The following is a 25,260-nucleotide window of genomic DNA, read 5'->3' on the forward strand; positions in this document are numbered from 1 at the left end:
CCCTGGTGTCACGCCGGTATGTATCCAGGATGTTGCTGACCTGGGACACTACCGGGTCCTGAGCTGCCTGGTCAGGTTCGCGCCTCCGCCGTCCTCCACTCCCGCCACCCCTGCCCACGTGCACCTGGCCTGCCGTTGTGGGTGCATCGGGTCTCCGGGACCCCTGAGGGATGGCATCTGCGTTGCCGCCTGCCTCCTCCTGGGTGCCCGGAGGACCGTGTCCCTCCTGGGCAGACTGGCTGGGTGGTCGTGTGCGGGCAGGGCTCCTGGACGTCTCCTGGGATGTGGCAGGAATGGGGGTGGTGGTTGGCACAGTTGTACCTGACGCAGGTGCTGCAGGTGGTTGGACACCAGAGGGGCCAGGTTGGTCTGGGTCATCCACGGAGTGGTGAGAGTCATCGCTGGCGGTGGGGTCATCATCCCGCGGAGCCTGGTCCTGTGTGACTTCCCCCCCAGTGTTGGGGGGTGTTCGTCGACGTTGACCTGTGTGTGAGAGAGACAATGTTAACAGTGTCACATGTGGCATCCATGTTGCATGCATTTCTGATTTGGCACTCTTCCTCTGGGTAGTTGGATCTGTCCTGCATTCCTCTCACAGTGCACTTGTGCATGGCTATGTCCCTTGGCCACAGCTGTCAGGGCTTTACGCATGTGTGAGACACAATCTTAGTTGATGCATCTATTTGGGTACACAGTCAGCAGTGTGGTGTGCGGGCGTAGCGAGCCATGCAGAGGCGCCTTACGTGTTGCACTGTACGTGGCCAAATGGTGTTTTGGCAAGGCAATTTGATGTTGCAGGTAGGGGACTGAAGCATTTGTGACAGGGTTCTTACCGACACGGTGGGTGGGTATACTGGGTGTGTGGTTAGGTCTGTGCCTGCAGCACGGATGGACTCGTGCACAGATTGACACATGGACCGGTCTTCATCTACGGAAGGGGGGGTTGAGGCACTGCCAGACCTGGTCTGCATGCACACAGTCCACCGGCTGACGAGTGGACATGGCCACACCACCCAAGGGTGATTTAGTCTCCCTGTGTCTCCCTTCCTCCCTCCCTCTGTCACCCTCCTCCCTCCCTCTGTCGGTCTCCCTCTGTCACCCTACTCCCTCCCTCTGTCTGTCTCCCTGTGTCCCCCCTCTGTCTCCTTCCCTCTCATTCCCCCTCTCCCTCCCTCTCTTTGTCACTCTCTGTCACCTCAGGCCAGCTTCCTGGGCACACACAGTTAGCCGGTCTTTGAATGGCCATTGGCTTGTTCATGTGAGTTAGTCCCTGTTCTCCGGGCACCCATTGGGCAGTGTGTCTGAGTGTAGGCTGCTGCTGTGGCGGTGTGTGCTGAGACTCTATCAGAGCGATGCATCTTCATTGTCTGCTGTTATGTGCAAATTGTGCCTTCAGACCCATGGCATCCTGCATGGCAGCCATCATTTGCAGGCAAGACAGTACTGTGTGGGTACACACAGTTTGTATGGCTGTGCCCTGGGCCATATGGGCTGAGGGCATTGTTGTGTGCTTGTGAGTTGCTCAATGTTAGTTTTGCTGCCCCCACTCCCAGCATCGACCACATCCTGTGTTGTGTTGGTGTTTTGTGTGGCCTGTGACTTGGCATGGCCCTGATTGATGCATGGGGCATGGAGGTGCCAGTGGCATGTGTGTGTTTGTGGAGTGTTGTTGTGTCCGGTGGTGGCTTGGGGGGGGTGGCATGCATGATTGATTGTGTATGGCATCCCCCCCATGTGAGGTGAGTTGTTTGTGTACTCACCAGGGTCTGGGAGTCCTGGCAGTCCGTGTAGTCCCTCCACCGCCAGCGTGGACATCACCTTCTCCTCCCAGGGATGGTATAGTACCGGTCTGGGGGGCGGCCCTCCTCCAGTGATGTTCCCCTGGTTGTGATTGTCAGTCATCTTCCTCTTGACCGTCCTCCGCAGATCGTACCACCTGGATTGGCACTCGTGCCTGGTCCTTCTGGTTGTCCCAACAGCATTCACAGAATCGACGATCCTCTGCCACATGGCGGTTTTTTCGGATATGCTGGTCTGTCTGACCAATGTCCCAAAGAGCTGTGGCTCGACTCTGAGGATTTCGTCGACAAGGATCTCCAGCTCCTCCTTTGTGAACTTTGGATTCTTGGTGGTGGACATGGCGTGGGGTGTGGTTGTGGGGGTGTGGGTGTGGATGGCTGTGGGTGTGTGGGTGTGGTAGTGGAGGTGTGTGTGTGAATGTGATGAGGGGGTGTTTGTGTAGGTGGTTGTGTGAAGGTATGCAAGTGTGAGGTTCAAGTATGGTGGTGTGGGTCGTCTGTGGGCTCTGGCAGCAGTGGGTCTGTTGCAAAGGCTCATGGTTTGTGTGTGTGGTCCATTTTTATTGGTCCATTTGTGGGTGTGGCTGTGTTTGAAATTTGTGTGGGTGTGTTATGAGGAGTGATTGAGTTTTGGGCCTCTGTTTGGCAGTTTGGCAGTTGCAGGTGAGTGTATGTGATGTTTGTGGGGTTGTTGGGCCTGTTTGGTGGTGTGGGGAAACTCTACTTGACTCTCCTTGTGTAAATATGGTTTGTCCGGGTTCAGTACGTGTTTTTTTGGCGTCAGTACGGTCCGTACATGCACTGGTGGGGGTGCGGTCCGTACATTCCCTGGTGGGGTGGTGGTTAGGTGCGTAAATACACGGCTGGGGTGGGGGTTTGGTGCGTACATACACGGCTGGTGGTTCGGTGCGTACATACACGGCTGGGGGGGGTTCGGGGGCGTACATACACGGCTGGTGGTTCGGTGCGTACATACACGGCTGGTGGTTCGGTGCGTACATACACGGCTGGGGGGGGGTTCGGGGGCGTACATACACGGGTGGGTGTTTGGTGCGTACATACACGGCTGGTGGTTCGGTGCGTACATACACGGCTGGGGTGGGGGTTTGGTGCGTACATACACGGCTGGTGGTTCGGTGCGTACATACACGGCTGGGGGGGGTTCGGGGGCGTACATACACGGGTGGGTGTTTGGTGCGTACATACACGGCTGGTGGTTCGGTGCGTACATACACGGCTGGGGTGGGGGTTTGGTGCGTACATACACGGCTGGTGGTTCGGTGCGTACATACACGGCTGGGGGGGGGTTCGGGGGCGTACATACACGGCTGGTGGTTCGGTGCGTACATACACGGCTGGGGGGGGGATTCGGGGGCGTACATACACGGGTGGGTGTTTGGTGCGTACATACACGGCTGGTGGTTCGGTGCGTACATACACGGCTGGGGTGGGGGTTTGGTGCGTACATACACGGCTGGTGGTTCGGTGCGTACATACACGGCTGGGGGGGGGTTCGGGGGCGTACATACACGGCTGGTGGTTCGGTGCGTACATACACGGCTGGGGGGGTTCGGGGGCGTACATACACGGGTGGGTGTTTGGTGCGTACATACACGGCTGGTGGTTCGGTGCGTACATACACGGCTGGGGGGGGGATTCGGGGGCGTACATACACGGGTGGGTGTTTGGTGCGTACATACACGGCTGGTGGTTCGGTGCGTACATACACGGCTGGGGTGGGGGTTTGGTGCGTACATACACGGCTGGTGGTTCGGTGCGTACATACACGGCTGGGGGGGGGTTCGGGGGCGTACATACACGGCTGGTGGTTCGGTGCGTACATACACGGCTGGGGGGGGGTTCGGGGGCGTACATACACGGGTGGGTGTTTGGTGCGTACATACACGGCTGGTGGTTCGGTGCGTACATACACGGCTGGGGGGGGTTCGGGGGCGTACATACACGGGTGGGTGTTTGGTGCGTACATACACGGCTGGTGGTTCGGTCCGTACATACACGGCTGGGGGGGGTTCGGGGGCGTACATACACGGCTGGTGGTTCGGTGCGTACATACACGGCTGGGGGGGGGTTCGGGGGCGTACATACACGGGTGGGTGTTTGGTGCGTACATACACGGCTGGTGGTTCGGTGCGTACATACACGGCTGGGGGGGGGTTCGGGGGCGTACATACACGGCTGGTGGTTCGGTGCGTACATACACGGCTGGGGGGGGTTCGGGGGCGTACATACACGGGTGGGTGTTTGGTGCGTACATACACGGCTGGTGGTTCGGTGCGTACATACACGGCTGGGGTGGGGGTTTGGTGCGTACATACACGGCTGGTGGTTCGGTGCGTACATACACGGCTGGGGGGGGGTTCGGGGGCGTACATACACGGCTGGTGGTTCGGTGCGTACATACACGGCTGGGGGGGGGTTCGGGGGCGTACATACACGGGTGGGTGTTTGGTGCGTACATACACGGCTGGTGGTTCGGTGCGTACATACACGGCTGGGGGGGGTTCGGGGGCGTACATACACGGGTGGGTGTTTGGTGCGTACATACACGGCTGGTGGTTCGGTCCGTACATACACGGCTGGGGGGGGTTCGGGGGCGTACATACACGGCTGGTGGTTCGGTGCGTACATACACGGCTGGGGGGGGGTTCGGGGGCGTACATACACGGGTGGGTGTTTGGTGCGTACATACACGGCTGGTGGTTCGGTGCGTACATACACGGCTGGGGGGGGGATTCGGGGGCGTACATACACGGGTGGGTGTTTGGTGCGTACATACACGGCTGGTGGTTCGGTGCGTACATACACGGCTGGGGTGGGGGTTTGGTGCGTACATACACGGCTGGTGGTTCGGTGCGTACATACACGGCTGGGGGGGGGTTCGGGGGCGTACATACACGGCTGGTGGTTCGGTGCGTACATACACGGCTGGGGGGGGTTCGGGGGCGTACATACACGGGTGGGTGTTTGGTGCGTACATACACGGCTGGTGGTTCGGTGCGTACATACACGGCTGGGGGGGGGATTCGGGGGCGTACATACACGGGTGGGTGTTTGGTGCGTACATACACGGCTGGTGGTTCGGTGCGTACATACACGGCTGGGGTGGGGGTTTGGTGCGTACATACACGGCTGGTGGTTCGGTGCGTACATACACGGCTGGGGGGGGGTTCGGGGGCGTACATACACGGCTGGTGGTTCGGTGCGTACATACACGGCTGGGGGGGGGTTCGGGGGCGTACATACACGGGTGGGTGTTTGGTGCGTACATACACGGCTGGTGGTTCGGTGCGTACATACACGGCTGGGGGGGGTTCGGGGGCGTACATACACGGGTGGGTGTTTGGTGCGTACATACACGGCTGGTGGTTCGGTCCGTACATACACGGCTGGGGGGGGTTCGGGGGCGTACATACACGGCTGGTGGTTCGGTGCGTACATACACGGCTGGGGGGGGGTTCGGGGGCGTACATACACGGGTGGGTGTTTGGTGCGTACATACACGGCTGGTGGTTCGGTGCGTACATACACGGCTGGGGGGGGGTTCGGGGGCGTACATACACGGCTGGTGGTTCGGTGCGTACATACACGGCTGGGGGGGGTTCGGGGGCGTACATACACGGGTGGGTGTTTGGTGCGTACATACACGGCTGGTGGTTCGGTGCGTACATACACGGCTGGGGTGGGGGTTTGGTGCGTACATACACGGCTGGTGGTTCGGTGCGTACATACACGGCTGGGGGGGGGTTCGGGGGCGTACATACACGGCTGGTGGTTCGGTGCGTACATACACGGCTGGGGGGGGGTTCGGGGGCGTACATACACGGGTGGGTGTTTGGTGCGTACATACACGGCTGGTGGTTCGGTGCGTACATACACGGCTGGGGGGGGTTCGGGGGCGTACATACACGGGTGGGTGTTTGGTGCGTACATACACGGCTGGTGGTTCGGTCCGTACATACACGGCTGGGGGGGGTTCGGGGGCGTACATACACGGCTGGTGGTTCGGTGCGTACATACACGGCTGGGGGGGGGTTCGGGGGCGTACATACACGGGTGGGTGTTTGGTGCGTACATACACGGCTGGTGGTTCGGTGCGTACATACACGGCTGGGGTGGGTGTTAGGTGCGTACATACACGGCTGGTGGTTCGGTGCGTACATACACGGCTGGGGGGGGTTCGGGGGCGTACATACACGGCTGGTGGTTCGGTGCGTACATACACGGCTGGGGGGGGTTCGGGGGCGTACATACACGGGTGGGTGTTTGGTGCGTACATACACGGGTGGGGGTTCGGGGCGTACATACGCGGGCGGGGGGTGGTGGGGTGTTCGGCGCGTATGCGGGCACATGTCTCCATGGTTGCTATGGGAGTTCGGTTCGGACGGTGTTTTTTGCGTACGGTTGTGAAATGGGGAGGACGGGAGGGATCGTACTTGCGCAGTCGGACTTTATTTTTCCGCACGGTGGGTTTCTCGCCCGGGGACGTGTCGGTGACTTTTCCCGACCCGAGGACGTGTGGGGAAATCTTCCCAATGCGATTCGTATGGACTTTTTTCCGTTCGAATCGTACTTGGCAGTTTGTACGCTACTTTGACGATTCGGACGGAAAAAAATCCGGATACGAGTCGGACGGGGAATTTTTTTACCGGATCGGAATTGGCACCTTAGTGTTATGGTATGTCATGTTAATTTGATTTCTTAAGTGCAATGGTTACCCTACGGCAGAGGTCTTCAAACTGTGGGGCGCGCCCCCCTGGGGGGGCGTGGATGGTTTCCCAGGGGGTGCAAATGCCTCTGCAAACACATGTAAATGAAGATGGCCTGGAAGCTGCATTTCCAGACTGTCTTCATTTACTCAATGCCCTTGAAGTCAAAACTGTGATCAGTGTGCCTTGGGGTCAGTGGTCACTGGGTGTGCTGGCAGGGTCAAAGATGTTGCTAAAAACAAAGTCTTTGTTGTGTGTATTCACAGTAATTTAAGTGCATTATTGCTCTGTGTGGAAATTAAACTGGTACTTTTGAATGGAAATATGCCAGGACAGTGTTAACAAGTGTAAAAACAGCAAAATAATTCATTAATGCTATCACAAAATGTTCAGCATTATTTAGCATAATTCGCCTTTGCTTGCTGCAAAATGTTGTTAACGCTGCTGCATAATTTGTCCGTCTCCTGCCACATAATTCCAGTGCCCCTGTTTATAGTGCTATGAGGCCACAGTCTGTGGCAGAAAGCACTGTAAATATTTAAGTCAGTATTTTAATACAGTATTTCACATAGTCTAAGCTAGGGTGCTGCAAATTGATGCAGTGTTTGAGATAAAACAAGCTTTTACAAAGTATAGTTTTTAATAATGAGTAATGCAGACATTTGTATGTGTCTCCGTTATTCCAGAACTCAGCTAACACCCCAACATTACATCTCAAACAGAATATATATTTGCCACCATGAAGTTTTAAGCAGAGCTACTGGAATTTTTCAGCAGGAGAGGACCACATTATGTGGCATGGTTGAATAAATTATGCAGCAAGAGAAGATAAATTATGCGGCACAATGCAGCACATTTCGTGGTTAGCATTATTTCATTATTTTGACATTTTAATTTGTGGTTATGCTGTTAGGAGCAATATTTCACCTCATTAGTACCAGTTTAACACCCAAATACAGCAATAAGGAGCTACAAGATTACCAGTCAATCTTTGCAGAAGGCCTTCCACTGCTCCTGAACAACGGTCACGTTTTAAGTAACTTTTGTTCCATTTGAGCTGGAATCAATTTTTTTTGGCTAAATTTTGCAGATTTCGCAGCAGATAATGGATTATGTAGCAAATGCGGTTAACTCATAATTATGTGGAAAACGCTGCTGCTGCAGAAACTCATAATTCTGGTGACCATGGCTTTAAGTGACTCAATCAATTAAGGCTGGTAAGAAGGCTGGTTTCTTCTCTAACTTTCTGCACTACCCCCACACCCTTCACTTTCAGACAGAGGCATCTCAAAGTCAGCATTAACTGTTCAGGGACAGTTTTTATTGTGATAGCTATGTCCATGGGGAGGCAGGTAGAAGGCCAGCTGGGTTGCATTCAGATGCAGAGCCCTAACACTCGCGACCCCTGGGGCCTCAGAGTAATGGTCCAGGAGAAAGAGGAAACGAGTGAGATTCATGGATAATGTCAAATAGATGGCCCAGAATAGAGAGCACTGTATGGGGACTAATGTTTATATTTACAAATGGCCAGAGAAAGCTTCTTCAGAGCGATACCCCCCAAAGAAGGCGACAATATAAGTGGCCTTTTACTTTTTTTTTTTTTTTTAAAGGGCCGTTCATCAGTGCAGCAGGTACTGCTGCTTGGTGTGTAAGTGGCCACTGTTGGTTATCATAAATGAAGCAGTTGCAGCAGGGCTGGGTCCCAGGGGTTTGAGGAGCCCACTGCATCACCGTTATGACTGTCTACCTTTAAAAAAGGGGCATGGGAGATTATTTTCCTTTCTAGCATTACGACCAAGGGCACCCTCGCAGAAGAAAGGGATACAACATGGGAGCTCTTTTTTTTAACAGGACAGAGAGCCTGTTTCAAGATTGGAGTGATGGTCAGGCATGATGGGGATGAGGTGAAAGATGCAGAGGAGATAGCCTGCTACTCAGGACTGCAGTTATCATTAGTACAGTAGGTGTAGTTGCATTAGGGTCTAAGGGTGTGAGGGGCTCACAAACAAACCAAATTCTGGGGAGCAGTTTATGGGAAAAATACATGTTTTTGTTTGATGTATTTGCTGTTTTATAAGTCTCAAATCTAGTGTGGTTTATGAACTATAGAAAAAGTACTCCTGAAATCATCTCATAAGCCACGCCTTCTGCACGCAACCATGACCATCCTGCTCTCCCAATCCTTGCTGTAAAGTTTTGGACAGGGGCCCGACCTCAAAACATTTTGCTTAGGGGGGGGGGGGTCAGAGCAAAAACGTTTGAAGACCTCTGCCCTAGGGTGCCCTGGCACTGATCACTGCCTATCGGTTTGCTGAGGTGTATGGTGCCTATATGGCGCGTACCACGTGGTGCTATCTACTTTGTGGATGCAGTTCTGGATTGGTGTTTGTCTGGAAGAACATAAACTCTCCTCTTTTGCCAACTTCACGAAGCGACAATCGGAAGAACAAGTGACAAGTAAGGTCTCTAGGTGGCATATGTAGGTTGTCAGAGGAGTAGAGGCAAGGACACTCTGTTGGCGGCGCACTATACCACATGGTGAGTGCCATTTTGGTTTTGCAGGTGAAACGCAAAACCACTTCTACTTCACAACGATTTCAAGCACCCATAGCAACTTATATGGAGTTTTTCTGATTGAAGTTTCCACATCCCGAGTGTTACATTGTGGATTTGGATGGTTTTATTTTTTCAAACCACTTCTACTTCTACAACGATTTCAAGCACTCATAGCAACTTATATGGAGTTTATTTGAGTGGAGTTTCCACATTCCAGGTATTACATTGTGGGTTTTGGAAGTTCTTTTTTTCTTAGGACTAGCAATGTTCAGATATGAATTCCGGTATCAGTGATACTTTGGTGCCCATAGGAACAATTTAGGTATTTTTATCGAATACCAGTGTGGTTCTTCTCCACATGACAGTATTTTTTTTATGTTATTCTCTTATCTCCTTTTGTTTTTTTCTCAAAATGTAAACTGTTACTGCACCACTATTTTTTCTTGCCATCTCTGGAGATCCATCTATACAGGAGCAAAAGTGGAAAAATGTATTCAGTGCGGAGTGGAAAATGTCATTGTTGAGGGACAAGATGTCTTTGAACACATCCCTGATTAACTCATGATGATGCCACAAATTTGAATAAGTACACAATTTGGTTTAAAAAAAAAAGCATTATCTCCCTAAAGTGAGCACTGTTCTTGAATGCTATCACTTTGGGGAAAGAGTACAATGGCCAAAAGACTCTGTAGAACAGTACATTACTGAATTGCGTTAGTTCGCCTTTACTTGTAACTTTGGTATGGTCACTGGTGAGCGTTTGTGTGATCAGTGTATGTTGGGGTGTACTTTGGATAAGGCTAGAGAAAGCATGTGGCAGAAAGACAATCCCACATTACAGGAAGCGATCACTATGGCCAACACATATGAGCATTCAACTAAAGCGTGTGTCTACACTATACGAGAACACATTCTTCATTACAACAGAGGAGAAAACATTGAGAGTCAGGTTGTGGAAGGAAAATCAATTCAATATTCTAAGAACTTGAAAGGGTTTCAAGGGAAGTATCTTCACTGAGGGAATATGAGGCCTGTGGAAGGTGATTTGCAAAAGCTGTGGAAGAAAAGTGCGCTTTGCACAATGGTGTAGATCGGGCGTGACTTTAAGTAAGTGAGAGAAGTTGAGTGTGAAATGGATTGATGGATGGAGTCAGGTTGTAAGAACACACTCTCACAGACAAATGAATGAATGAGTGTATTTATAGAGCGTACACCTACATACAAGTGTGCCAGCACTAATATTAGGAAAGTGGAAGCATTATTTGCCAAATAGGGGAGTTTGTAATAACTATCTGAAAGCAGTCTCATTCATGGTGCTTCTAAGTTGGAGACGGAGCTGATTCCAGAGACTGTCTACCAGAAGGGAGAAAGAAGTGCCCCTTGCCTTTTTTATTGAATGACAGAACATCCAGAAATCGAGCATTCGTGGAGTGCAATGGTCTCGGGTGACAGTACATGCAGAACCTTAAGTTCAAGCATCTTTGGAACCGCCTCATGAAGGGCATGATGCGCAGTCATTAAACCTTTGAAGATGACTCTTTTTTTAACAATAGTTGCACAGCCGTATTCTGTACCACTTGGAGGCAGTGTGTGAAGTAATCAGAAACCAAGATAAAGAGCATTGGGGTAGTCCAGATGGGATAGAATCAAAGCTTGAACTATGTTTTTTTGCACATCCCAGGGTAGGAAGCACAGGATTTTTTTCAGTGTTCTCAGGATCCAGAGACATGACTTGACTACCGAGGCAATCTGCATTCTCATAGTCAAGTCAGCCTCAAATAGTACCTCCAAGTTCTTGGCTGCATTCATTGGGAGGGAGGCAGGCAATCTGCTGACCAGCAGCCCAACCAGCCAGGTAGGGGGTCAGGGCCAAACAGTAGAATTCCAGTTTTGTTAGGGTTGCTCTGAAGGTTGTTGCCACTGAGCCATCTCATGACCGCTTTCATACAAGTTGGGAAAGCCCACTACGCATCCGACAAGGTTCCTTTGCAGAGAAACAGCAAATGCGAGTCGTTACAGACTGAGAACTGGTGAGCTGCCACTTTTGTAGTTAGCAATTTCTCTCTAGTTCCCTTGTTGCCTTCCCCTTCCTACCATCCCCTCTACCAGCACAATAGGACAAACCTGGGGGAAAATACAGCAAAGTAGAGCACGTCCTACGGCAGGAAGTTGACCTTTCATTTCATGTGGTTTCACATTTGTATGTCACATACAGCAAGCTTAATGGCCAGTGGGCTCAAAAGAAGCCACACACACATTTGAGGTTGGAAATAAAGGGAATACGTTGATTTCAAGAAGTATTGGTAGTTGAGAGCTTAACACTGTTGAACCACAAACACCTCAACATAAGTGGGACAGCTATGACACATAGTGATATAAGAAATCTGAAAATGATGAAGGCAAGTGCTAAATGCCTGCGTGGTACTTCACCGAGCTAATGGACCTGCTGGGAGTTTTTTTAACAATCTGCACAGGATTGGAATTGAGGAATTACCCTTAAAATGTAAACTCAGATATCTGCTCTACATGCAATAAACCATTTTTATAAATGTATGTTTTTAATTGTTTCAGATAGTGTAGCTGTACTATGCAAAAGGTACTAGTGCATTTTACACAGAGCAGTCTATATATACAAGTTAAAGTTGTAGAACTTCAAACTTCAAGAACAGAGATATTACTGAGCTGAATGTATTCCTATTGGTGAACAATCACCACTATAGAGAGTGCATCCACCATGTCCTGATTCAGAGCCAGTTTATGGTTGTACTCTTTCAAGTGTCCTTCCAAGGCTGCCCTTCTAAACACAGCCTTTGTGTAAGGTGATGCTTCTCACGTCAGGGAGTACTGGGGATGGCACCAAGCAGGAGCACCCGCAACATAGTGGGCCCAGTGAAGTGAAAAAATGCTGCACCCCAACTTTCCCAACATAGCAATTAGAGACAAAGGAACAGGCCTGGCCAAAAAAACCTCCCCACCTTGAGCAACAGACCCTACAGCCCCACTGTTGCCCCTACCATCCACCAAACGGCAGAGCTCAGGAGGAACTAATCTGCAGTCCCTTTCTACACAGTATTCATGGAATTTCTAAAACTAATTCTGACTCCACCCTCACAACCACAGGAATGAAGGCAGTGCACTTCCACTTTATGGCAAGGCTCTCCTCACCCATCTCTTCCCAGGCTAAACAAGCGGCATCCGCATGGGTCCACTTTCCTTTTTCACTTAATATGGAACAAAACTTTGAGGATAAAAAGCAGAAGACATCTGTCCAAGCATTTGCAAGATCTCCTTTTCAATGTTTGCATTGTTCACCCTTTATCTTCTATCGTGTTGCTATAATCAGGAGGTTCTGTTTCCTTTAAGCACTGCTAAATCTCTTGGGGGCATATCAGCAAGGCGAGGCGATAGAATTATCTCCGCTTTTGCGGCCGTTTTTGACCGAAAAGCGGCGATAATTTTATCGCCTAATTAGCAAGCTCACGCTAACGTGTGGAAACTTGCGTTAGCCTAGGAATTCCTAACGACATTTCTCCTATCATCAAGCCCCACGCTATGAAGCATAGCGGCAGGAAAAGTAGCGATAACCCCTGTTATCACTACTTTCCTTACGCCTGCTTCAGGACTGACTTAGCCATGATATCCTATGGAAGGTGGATATCATGGCTAAGTTTGTGAGTCCCTATCATCAAGCTAATGCAACATTGCGTGAGGTTATCGCTGGGTTTCCAGCGATAATCTCACGTTAGGCAGTTAGCGTGAGGATTTTTATCGCTTTTGAGATAAGCGTTGCTAATAGCACGCTATCTCAGCGATAAAAATCCCGCTAGCTGGCGATAGTTATCCTAGCGCTAAGTGCGCTTAGCGATAATTATCGCCGGTTGTTGCTGATATGCCCCTTGATATTTCCCAATCTATGCCTCCAGTCATTTCTTTACACTTCAAATTCTTGACCTGATCAGCTGTCCTTCCTGAAACAGTGGTCTAGAGGTAGACACGCAAAGGGCATGCTGTTCATCTGAATCTAGTGCATATCACAAGTCCCTAAGAGAGCACTAAATCACATGCAAAATAAATTGTCTTTTGCCATTTGTATTCTCAGATTGCATGCCCTCTCCAAAAAGCCTTCTATATATGTCTAAATCCCATTATGAAAAACTGACCTTGACGTAAAACTTCTGAAGTTTGCCAGATATTGTGGCATATCATATGAAATGTGAATATAACAACTCCCGCTAAGGTCATTATAATATTGGAGCCCACCTGTACCATTGTTGAACTCTCCATGGGAGCAGAGGACGCAGTCAAAGCAGCAGGCAGGCTGCCCCTCTCTGGCAGCTGCTCGGTAACCTGGAGGACAGGGGTCACTGCAGACAGAGCGCGGGACCTGAAGAAGACCACAAACAGCATTGATAGATCAGAGAAACACTGAAGGAGATGCACTGATTGAAAGAATCATGAGAGAAAAAGAGATAATAAAAAAATGCAGTGTCCATAGAGAACGGAGAGAAAAAGAATGTCAAAAAAGATCCATGTGCAAATATATAATAATATCTCAATGAAACAGAGCATGAGGACTCCAAGAGTGCTTCAATGCTCCAAGTATGCCATGCAGCCTGAGACATAAGAAACATAGGAGGAAGGGCAAATACATAGAATGGATTCTTGTTTCTGTCTGCTGCCATACTCGCTTCATAGAAAGGCGTAACTGCTGACAAACTACGTGCCATGGACAGGTAGATGGATGTTTGGAAGGTATCTGGGGCTCATGAGTGGTAGCATACCCATCTCAGCACTGGGTAAGTGGTGATACGGAGCGAAAGGCCCTCTAGTGCAAGACAGTGCTGCACATGAGCCCCAGTGCCCAGTTCCTTAGCATCAGTAACTAGGTGGGGATGGCTGGTAAATGCTTGCTCTCTCTATGAAGATACTTATAGTATATGTTTAGTTCTGGTCAGGGGTGGTTTGGTCCCCAAATAGAGAGCCTGTTTCACAAGACTATATGATCCAGACGGTTTTTTGTGGTGGTAACCCATATCAAAGTCAGTATGTTTGAATGGTTGTCATTAATAATACCTTACAAACCATTTATACATGAAACTCTGCATATATGTGTTCTCGCATATATATTTAGCAGTGTATTAAAGATAATACTTCTGCTCAAAGCAAAAGTACTGACAGGGTTTTTATTTAGATCAGAAAATAAGTGGGAGGTAGAGGTATACGCTAGGTCCACCCTCCTAATGCAATTGTAGACCTGAAAAACCTGAAATGTCGGGTATAGAACCTAGCAAAAAGGGAGGGATTTTCACTCAATCTGAGCCAGAAATTCAGCAGGAAAGAAAACTTTCTTTCTTGAGTCCCCTCACTCACCAGGGTTTCCCCTTGGTGACATGCTTCATCGTAGGGGCCATCTCAGTCTGCTGCGAACTGTGGCGTGCTGCGACTTGCGGTATTATGTAGGAGCACTATTGTGAAGACTATGTGTGGTGCAGTGGTGTAGTGGCAGGGCCGGACTGGCCGTAGCGGGCACCGGGCAATCCCCCGGTGCGTCGCATGGGTGGGGGCCGGTTTTGGGCCCCTGGGGACCGTGATTTGTTACAGGGCCGTTTTTGCAGCATAGCTGCAAAATCGGCCCTGTAACAAAATCGGCCGAAAACCGGCCCTGGCAAAGAGCTCGGTGCCCCCCACCCTCCTCTGGGGGGGGGAGGGGGGAGGCCGAGCACGTTGCCAGGGCCGGTTTTGGTTCCCAGTCCGGCCCTGTGTAGTGGAGTGGACAGAGGTGAATTAAAAATACCTAGCTAGTGGGCGAAATAATTTTATTCTTGCTCCCAGTTGGTATGTCTAAAAACTGTGTAAGATACTGGAAAGACCTAGCTGTAATGGGTTAGGAATACCTACTATAAGTCTAGGACCATCTAGGAGCAAGCCTCAGTTCGCAGCGGACTGATATGGCCTAAAATATAAATTGGGAAATGCCACGAGAGTCCCTGATTTGCTCGCGAGCACCTGCACATACAGGCCACATCTCCGAAGTTGGACTGACACTGGTGTCCAGCCCTTACTCCATGCAATTATTGCTCAGAATATCCATCAATAATATCATGGCTTCACTCAGATTTAGATTAAAATCATGTTTTATGGTCAGTTTACACAAATTAAATTATTTAATTCATCAAGGAACAGACCCAAAAAAGCACATTAGTTCCACATAAAGAAACTTAGGGACATTTGTCGGTGCTTTCTTCACCCTCTCCCCCTGGAAATGGCATTATTCTGGCCCTAGGTAGAGTACTGTTTGCATCCGGTGGCTCTTCTACTGAACCTGTTGGCACCTCCATCTATGACCACCCCATCTTCAGCTTCACAATCTGCAAAGTTACAAAGTAGTGTCTTTTATCCTGTACATGCAATGAACAGCAGCCAGGGATTGGACTCCAGATGTAAATATGTAACCATGTCCAGGGTGGGAGAGGGTTGCAGAGGGTATTGTGTTTGTTTTGCATTAGTAAAATGATTTACAAATCATAAATGTGGCCTTTTGTATCTGAAAGTAATGGCTTTGTCAATCTGAAGAATATGCATTGTTATTAATACTATTGAAATAATCATGTTTTAGTTTGCCAGTTTTCAAAGCTACATATCTCTCTTTCTCAAACCGCTCTTGATGTCAGACCAGGCAGCTGGACCTGGTCCTTTTCTTACCTGCTGTGAGTGCAGTCGATGAACATGCAGTGGCATAGGACAGCTGTGCCCAGTGATAAAGATGTGTCCAACAGGAGGCTGACATTCTAGAGCGGCATCTACCAGAGGGTTTTAATAGTCAAGGAGGAAGCATTTCCCCGGACGCTGTCCTGGTTCATTACAGTGGCTCCCAGACTTCTATAAAGAGATGCAAATGGCTTCTCCCTCAGCAATATTTTGCCTTATCACTCAGAACTAGAAATGGGTGCTGCCCCTGTATATAGCTGCATGTCTTCCCTTCTGCCCAATGCATGGTGCATACTTTATAAAACAGGGAAGGAAAGGTTTCTAAAGATAGGGTAACTGAAAGCTAATAGCTAAGATTAGTAATTGACAACAGTGGTCCCCAACCTGCGGTCCGGGGACCCCTGTCGGTCCACAAAGCCTCCTCAGGGCTGTATGTGACCACTTAGAAAATTAAATAATATTAACAGATGAATAAAAAGTATATCAGTAAAAAAAGCGAAATGTACAATTTCATTTTTTTAATGTACTGTAAATGTGTAAGGAATTTGAAACTAGAGGCTAAAAATTAAATTAGTATCCTCAGATTGCTTTGTGGGAGCAGTGTAGGTGCATCAAAGAGAATTGAATTAACAAAAGCTCCAACTTTTCTATTAAAATTGTTATTATTTTTTTATGTGTTTGCAAATTAAATAAAATGTGTAATCATTTGTGTATTTGTTTGGTAAATGCTTTTTCTGTATTGTTGTGTATTGTTTTGCAGTTCACATCATCGACAATGCTTAGGCCAGTGTCCCGCGGCTTCCAGTAATGTCTTGTGGGGGGGTCCCCAAATTCCAATAATGATTCAGTAGGCTCAGTGGGTGTCCCCAGGTTCCAATAAGGATAAGTGGGGGTCCTCAGAAGTCAAAAGGTTGCGAACCACTGATCTACAAGATGTCCAATTTAAAAAAAGCTTCGGCAGTCGGCACTTTTAAACCACACATGACCCCAACACAGAGTGAATGGCTTGTACACCGCACACCAAGGAGTAGTTGGTACAGACCCCTGCCTGGATATAGGTCTTCTGGACTGTCTAGGACTTGAATGAAGAAGTGGTAAATCTTTCAACGAGGCCCAGATTTGAGCAGGACTGCAGTGTGTTTTAGAAGGTACATTTTCAGTTATATCATGGCTATGAAAGGTGTAGGTGCATCCCACTCCCACAGCCACTGCTAGTGAAGAGAGACACCACTATCCGCGGATGTGCATGACACAGGGTGACAACTTGGCTTCATTGAGTCTTTGGCATCCAATTGAGAGGCAATTGCAACCTCTGGCCTTCTAGGGTTTGTAATACTTAAACAGATGCCACATTGTTTACTTGAGACAGGACAGTGCTGTGTTCTCAACATCTCTGTTATGGTTTGATTAGGAACAATTTAAAGAGAGAGCAGGGAAATGAATAATAAAATGGATGCGTCTACAAAGCAACTATTGTGCAATGTTCAAGCCACAACCATTAACAATAGGTGCAGCGTACACAAGGTTTCACTGGTAGAAATGTCTACTATTTATGGTGATAGCAGAGACTGCACAGATCTTTACAAAACTCAACCCTGCAATATGAAAATATGGAAGGTACATGAGGAATACACTCAAAACCTGTTATTTTGGGGTTGACAGAACTCAGTCAGAGATCACCTCTTCCAGGTATGACAAGATATAAAGAGATTTCCCTCAGGACAGTGACATTAGATGAAAGAGAGGCCTCACCCCCTGCACCTTTAACTCCCGCCTGGTAGTGTCGGGATGTTTGCAGCTTATGTAGCTAAGCTGCCCAGATGCCTCCTTCCAGAAGGAGGGAGTTGAACAGGACATCCTATTTTACATGGGCTCCTGGTAGTCTTCTCTGAATGGGGGTCTTCCTTAAACAGCCCTCTGTGGCCCTCTAGGCAAGCTGGGGGTTAAAGCTTAGACCATAATTCTGCAGGATTTAATCATGCCAGCCGTCACTGAGTGAATCACTTAAGATCACAGCACCGTACCGACAACTCATAAGCCAACTTAAGTAAAAGCATGGCACATTCACTCAAGAATGCCCCTGTCACAAAGTACACAGTGTTAAAGCACACTCAACATCACACAGAATCAACTTGCTTGGAAGACACGATCATTCACGCCTAGCGAAGCTTTGTTGAGCTATCCTGCTGAATTATGGTCTAAGTTTTAACCCCCACATGTAACTCCTAGAAAAAAGAAAGAAATTAAGAAACAACAAAAGACAAGAAAAACATGAAGACACCTGATCCGCAATCTCCTTCACCGATAGATCTCCGTCCAAGTTGGATTCCAAACATACGCTTAGGAACAATCAAGGTACATATCTGGTGTGTGTAACTCAACAGGAACATTAACAATATTTAAGTTAGCACTCAAGTAGCAGTCCAATTAAAATAACCCTCACATGTCCTTTATTATGTAATTACAGTGTCCTACAAAAGTTTCCCCAGCCCTGAAGAAGACCTTCTATCCAAAGCATTTTTCGGTCCAACTACAAAGGTCGAAACGCGTCGGCACATATTTTATTGAGGCCAAGAGTTACTCTGTTTAAAGATTGCGAAAACGTACTAAACGCCTAAGCTCAATTTAGATGGCTTAGCCAAAAATTATTACATCTGTACTCTGACCTCTATAGGACCCCACACCAGAATAGGGTTGAGGACATAAAGCTGAAAGCTCCCAGCATTATAATTTAGTAGGGCATATAAGATCCACTACATGGAAAATTAACATAGTCTATTAGGGCATATGTAATGTACAGTAGTATGTCTTCTTGGTAAAATGCATGTAATGTCTAGTATGTCTATTGTGTAGAATGTATCAATTATTTTCTTGGGTGATGTATATTTGTGTACTGCCTTTATCAATGTATTATCTTTGTCCAAAATTTAAATATGCATGTTATTGTTTCTTTACATTGTTCCCTTTAAAGATAAATGTTTGATGTAGCCAACTCTTCTGGTATATTTGTAATGATTTGGTATAACGTCTTGAGTGGTATACATTAATCTTGAAAAGGGAAAACGCTACCAACTTTCCACAAAGATCACATAAGGACACAGGGTTCATTAATTGAACATAAGTAGAGATATAGTTTTTGAGATCCCCACTGACGAAATAACCATCGATCCATTGTCTGGGAGGCACTCATTTGTTGTAACTTATCTTTGATTCTAGCCTCCTGAGTACAAAACTGAATCACTCTGCTATAGGAGACCGGTATTCTTTATTACACGGCAGTGATGCAGTATTATTTATTGCATGGCAGTGATGCAGTGTTCTTAATTACTTGGCAGTGATGCAGTGTTCTTTATTACATGGCAGTGAAGTAGTATTCTTTATTATATGCAGAGATGCAGTATGTATTCTTTATTACATGGCAGTGATGCAGTATTCTTTATTACATGGCAGTGATGCAGTATTCTTTATTATATGCAGTGATACAGTATTCTTTATTACATGGCAGTAATGCAGTATTCTTTATTATATGGCAGTGATGCAGTGTTTTCTATTACATGGCAGTAATGCAGTATTCTTTATTATATGCTGTGATGCATTATGTATTCTTTATTACACGGCAGTGATGCAGTATTATTTATTGCATGGCAGTGATGCAGTGTTCTTAATTACTTTGCAGTGATGCAGTGTTCTTTATTACATGGCAGTGAAGTAGTATTCTTTATTATATGCAGAGATGCAGTATGTATTCTTTATTACATTTCAGTGATGCAGTATTCTTTATTATATGCAGTGATGCAGTATTCTTTATTACATGGCAGTAATGCAGTATTCTTTATTATATGGCAGTGATGCAGTGTTTTCTATTACATGGCAGTAATGCAGTATTCTTTATTATATTTTGTGATGCATTATGTATTCTTTATTACATGGCAGTGATGCAGTATTGTTTTTTACAAAGCAGTGATGCAGAGAGTTGCAGTTTAATATTGAGCTCCTGGATTCTTGTTTTACTCATGTTTAGGATGAGATAAAATAGTTGTTATTCAGTAATAATAGGCTTGAAGCCTTTATTGCAGTCTTATTCAAACACAGGGCTGGAGTTTCGAAAGGAAAGTTAGCTCCTCGAATGTAGCACCCACACTAATAGACCTCTGAGTGCTGCACAATCACATCATAGCATCCCCTCTACTTTAACTATGTAACCTCTGGAAAATAAAGCACTTCCTGCTTTTATGTTGTCAGTCCCCCTAATTTGACCATTTGTATTTTAATCGCTCACCTTAGCTTGACCCTTTTCTTACTCCTTATTAGTGCTGAATGAATAAATAGCTTGATGCCAACTGGCAAAATATGTGAGGGGTGTTCACAATGTCCTGTTACATTGCATTTATAGTAGAATGCTGATGAAAAACTGTACTTTGTCAACATTACAAACCGTTGATCCGTTGCCAAATTTCCTGCAAAGCAATTTGCAGGAGACATTTAGGACAAAAAACATTCTTTTGCAGTAGAATTCCATGACTAAAACATGTTTTGTCTCCATAGATGTGTTCAAATGGAATTTTTAAAGGAGATGCATCAAACTCTGTTCTCATGCTGCCACTTGCACACTTTAGTGCATATTCCTGTAACCCCTGACCTCACCTGAGAGGACCCATCGCTCCACAGTATGCCGCTCCTGTTGATGGTGATGTCCTGTCCCTCTGGTGCCCTTGAATCGAAGTTTCCCACCTTGACGAGCTTGAAGACATCCTCTGGAGAGATCTGAACATTGAGGATGTCATAGGAGGCGAGGGCATCACCATTTGCATCAAAGAAGATTTCACCCCCTTTTCCAGCCCAAAAATGCAGCCTTTTCAAATAATGAAGAATCTGGAGGGAGAGAAACCCCAGATTGAAGTTTAAACATCCATCCTGAACATGGTCCTCTGTTCCCAACATCCCCATATCTGTATCTTGTTCTTGTACTGCCCCAAGACTGTGGTGGGAGGCTGCACTGACCTCTGCAGGTAGCTAGGGGTATGTGCACGTATAGTTCTTTTTGCGATTACCTAATAGCTAATCTTTGCAATTCGCTATTACAACAACTATGTACTAATGGCCACATGTACGACCAATGGTCCACATGTATTTCATTTTGTGACTCTCAAATTGCAATCAGCCATGCTTGGCTCCGTAAAATGAATTCTGATGCCTATGTAGGCCCGACCTCATTTCTGTTTTGGTCGTCAGCAGTGCGCTGAACTCTCCATCAACCGGTAGGGATATTTTGATTGTTAAACAGGGAAAGACCCCTTTTATGGGATACATAGGAGTCACACAACTTTCCACAGCGTGACAATAGCATATGTGTATTCTCTCAGTGTTGTTGTGTCTGTTTTTCTCTGTCTCCCTTAAGTGCTGTGTAAGAGATTACAGTTTTTACTGTCCACATCTTGTGGGAAACTTGAGTGCTACCCACCGCATGCGCATGTCTACAAGTTGAGACATTTTTACTGGCACTTCCAGTATTTCAATGACATATCATACAAGATATGCTGCATTCTAATATTCTTTGCTTATTATTTTTTTTTCTAGGTGGGCGATCATAATTTATCTACCTCTGCACCAGGTACTTTAATATTGTGGAATACCTACATAATATATCACATCATAGGTGTGGGCTAGGCTCATCACCCACGTTTTATTGGTCCTGAAGAAGCGCTGTGGATCCGTCATGGACCATTAGGCACGAAACATGTTGACCTGACTACACCACTTTTCAATCACAGCTACATGGGCACATTACTCCCCACCTGTAGCTTCAACCAGTTATTTGGTCATTTTAAATGCTGCCAGGTGTACCTTCACATTTAAATAGTTTTCTTGGTATCTCCTAGACAATTCTATTCTTTATTCCCTTACTTTTTACCACCCCACACGCCCATTACACCCTTGCTCACACACCTTTCATCATACGTAAAAAAAAATAGATCTCCACCAAAATATCCCTTTGTGGGAGCCGTAGGGCTTGCAGCACCGGCCCAATGAGGCGCAATGACAAATGATGTAGCATAACATCCTTAGGGGTGTGTGAGGGCAACGAGAAACAATCCGTAGGATTCCCCCTCATGCGCTTGTATTTTTGAGAGTCTTGATTCTTTTTCTTTTAACTCCTTTTCACAGGAACAGTACCTTTGTGATATACATTACGATCGCCTTCGGAGTATGGGTACAGGATTTTTATTATTTCCAGGCACCCCTTCACTTTGTTGTGTGTGTGCGTTTTCACTAAAGCAGTTTTTAAAAAATATACAGTATGTTTTCCTTAAAGGAAACGGGATGCATTTAAAAAAGAAAAATTCGACATTTCTGTTTCAGTTTTTAAGAGTAGGCCCTGTGGGCCCACTTCCTGCTCTTGAAAAACGTTTTCGCTTCCAATCACAAAGGGGAAGAGTCTCCTGTGGACCCCTTCCCAGTGGCGTAACGAAACTTGAGGGGGGCCTCCCTGCGAAGAACATGGAGGGGGCCCCCCTGGCCGCCCGGCCCACCACCTACCACTTTGCCCCACTGCCCAGGAATCTGGTATATTTTGATTTGAAACCTCCACCATTTAATGAAATGCCTCTATATTGTCTTGCTCAAAGATCTAATGAGAAAGTGGGAAACACTCTTAATATATAAAACTACGCCATTTGTAACATTGTCAAGAGCAGATTATTTAACCGAGACAGTAATCACAACAATGCCTGTTGTCTCAGGAACTGCACAACAAAGAACAACTCTCTAGGGTCTGAATTAGAATGTATATTGATGGACAATAACTTGAACCTGTCACAGCAGCTCTACGGAAACGAAGGTCCTCATTAATGCCGACTGCTGAGAAAAATACCTGGAGTGTATTTCAAATTTAAGAAAGCCAGGCAGTGTTGTGGTCCATCATTACCACCCACGTGACCTCTGGCTTCTAAGACACTATGGTGGGCTAACATTATTTACATTCTGTTACTCCTTGCAGGAATGCCCTAGTTCATTAAACTTATTTCTCATGAGTTTTCTGGTAAATAACGTAGGTGATGGAAATGATTACCTCCCATGTGAATGATAAATACTTTTTTTTTAAACATGCATTTAATTATAATTTAGGCATTGAAACGCTGCTCATCTGGTTGTACCATTCTTGATGACATGAAGTGAGAATATTTGCTATTTTGAGATTTGGCAGTCTACAAAAGAGGAAGTTATTGCAATCAATAGTGCGTGATACTTCTGAATACTAACAATTTCTCTTACATGTTATAGTAGTGTAGTACATATTAAAATAAATGCCAGACTGCCCACTCCCCATGTCACACACCCACAAACCTCCAGCTCGCATTTGAAAAAGGCTTGGTGGGTTCAACCAACTCTGATTTCTGTGAATTTTGGGCAATTCAGAATTCATCAGCCTTTATTTACTGAGAGATGTGTGGATGACGCACATCTGTGGATGTAGGGTTCGTTTCTGCATCATGATGCTCTTTCCGTACGGTAATAATTCACATTGAGGGAATGTGATGTGAGCACACTTGTATTACAAAGAGAACTGATGTACAGTGACCTCAGAAATACTTATGCAGAATTTAAACATTCTGTAGCTCTGCTATAACTTGCTTTTTCGCTGAACTTTGTACACAAAATGTATTTTCCACGGGCCTAGACATGCAGCACACGTGGTAATTGGGGCCATCATATTCGCAGATGGCGGCACCAGGGACATCCTAAGGATTATCGGGGCCTTGGGCCAAGCATATTTTGGGGGCCTCTGTACGGAACAGTTTTGAATTTATGATTCTATTTCAGCTCTTTCATGCCCTCTTTGGCCAAGTCATTGACAGAGCCCAGACCTACTTGTTCAAATTCTAAATGTGTTTACATGTAATATTCAGGGACAGTGAGGTGTGTTTTCAATATTGTAACACAGCAGCTGCTTGCTAATATTATTGCAAATAATCTCTGTGACACACTCCCATTTCCCATATGTGAGGTCATTATTTGATCCAAAAGAAACTATTTTATGGATGTTGAATGAAATATAAACACAACAGTTCTCTGCAAAATGTAATAGACACACATATCACTCACAGTGAAAATAAAGCAAAGGAAAATGGTATTTAAAACAATCTGTTTAAGAATCATTCAAAGCCATCAAGCAAGCAAGACTCTAAAGAACAGAGCTGGTTCGATCAGGGCCCCCTGAAATGCTGGGGCCCTGGGCTAGAGCCCACTTTGCCCGTGCCTTAAAACGTCTCTGAAAAAGCAAAGAACAAGCCAATGCTGCGTGTCGAATTACCTGCAATTCTCGTGACCTGAATGAAACAAGGGCACTGACAACCAATTATTTCGTTGGATTTAATCCTGTGAAAAAATCTTTCTAATTCACGTTCAGAAACATTTCAAACTGAAACAGTACATATTCATTGGACAATACATAAAGACCTTAACTTGAAGGTGACAATATTGGAAACATTTAGACACCACTGTAATCATTCATACACTTGCCCATGAGGCCAACATTCATACCGTTCATCCTGCTCATGTACCCACAATCACATACACCATAAAACAGAAATCTACAATTAATAATCTTTACAGAAAGGCCATCAAACCACTAATATACATCATAATGGGGCTTAATGCTGTTTTTTACAAGATTGACCGTAGAAAAGACAAGGTCTACGCGTTTCGAATCCCTTAGTTGGCAGGGATTCTCATCAGGACCGACATTAAACTGCAAACAAAGCAGAGAAGAAAGATTTACTAAACTAACCCACTATGTGAGTGAACAGCCACTTGGTCAAAAAAGGAGGGGGGGAAAAAATCTTACCTTAGTCTAAGGGACGGAGAACTCAGCCCCAGCTCTAAAGAACCAGCTCTAAAGAGAAGGGAGAGCCAACTTAGTTACTTGTTTATGTGAAGTCAAATCTAAATAGCCACCTTGTTAGTACTAGGCACACCCATGCAACATGGAGACGACACAAACACGTGGAATGGTTATTATTAAAAAGGCTTACGGGTGTGTGGAGCGGTGTCTGGTAGACTGAAGGTGATTCTGTCAATAATCAACATAGCCACGGGGTTTTTTCAAGCGTTGTTAGGTTCAAAACAAAATCTGAAAGTGAGAGCGGCATGGGATCAAAGGCGCGTCCTATCGCCGACAGCGAGTGGATCAGAAATGATTTGGAAAAGGTCTAGGAGAGCTTACCTCCACAGGAGGAGAGGATGGCGGAAAGTGCTGCGTCTCGGTTATCTGAAACCCGAGCGAGGACTCGCGCGGCGCGTAATTCGCCGGCCGTGTTAAAATTCGGTCAAGTTATCTGAAAGGAAAGGGAAGGCTGCATCAGGATACTAATACCATGATGGTCCTACGGGTTTAGTGAGATCTATTTGGCCCACGAAGCAATGTTACCTGGAGAATCGGCGTTGTCCGTGTCTTTGTGTAGCTGGGAGTA

The 25,260-nt window shown here is 46.6% G+C and overlaps 1 protein-coding gene across 1 annotated transcript in view; it reads right to left on the minus strand.

The window, feature by feature from the left end:
- LOC146808536 (vomeronasal type-2 receptor 26-like) overlaps positions 1-20,737 on the minus strand; it is a 40,258-nt gene extending 19,521 nt beyond the window's left edge. The window contains exons 1-2 of the mRNA XM_085623986.1: positions 20,435-20,737; positions 13,343-13,466 (exon numbers count right to left, since the gene is read on the minus strand). Of these exons, the coding sequence (XP_085480112.1) occupies positions 13,343-13,466; positions 20,435-20,737 (427 nt within the window). The remainder of the gene's footprint in view (positions 1-13,342; positions 13,467-20,434) is intronic.
- Between the last annotated feature and the right edge of the window lie 4,523 nt (positions 20,738-25,260).

The sequence above is a fragment of the Triturus cristatus genome, chromosome 8, assembly GCF_964204655.1.
Source record: "Triturus cristatus chromosome 8, aTriCri1.1, whole genome shotgun sequence".
Lineage (NCBI taxonomy): Eukaryota > Metazoa > Chordata > Amphibia > Caudata > Salamandridae > Triturus > Triturus cristatus.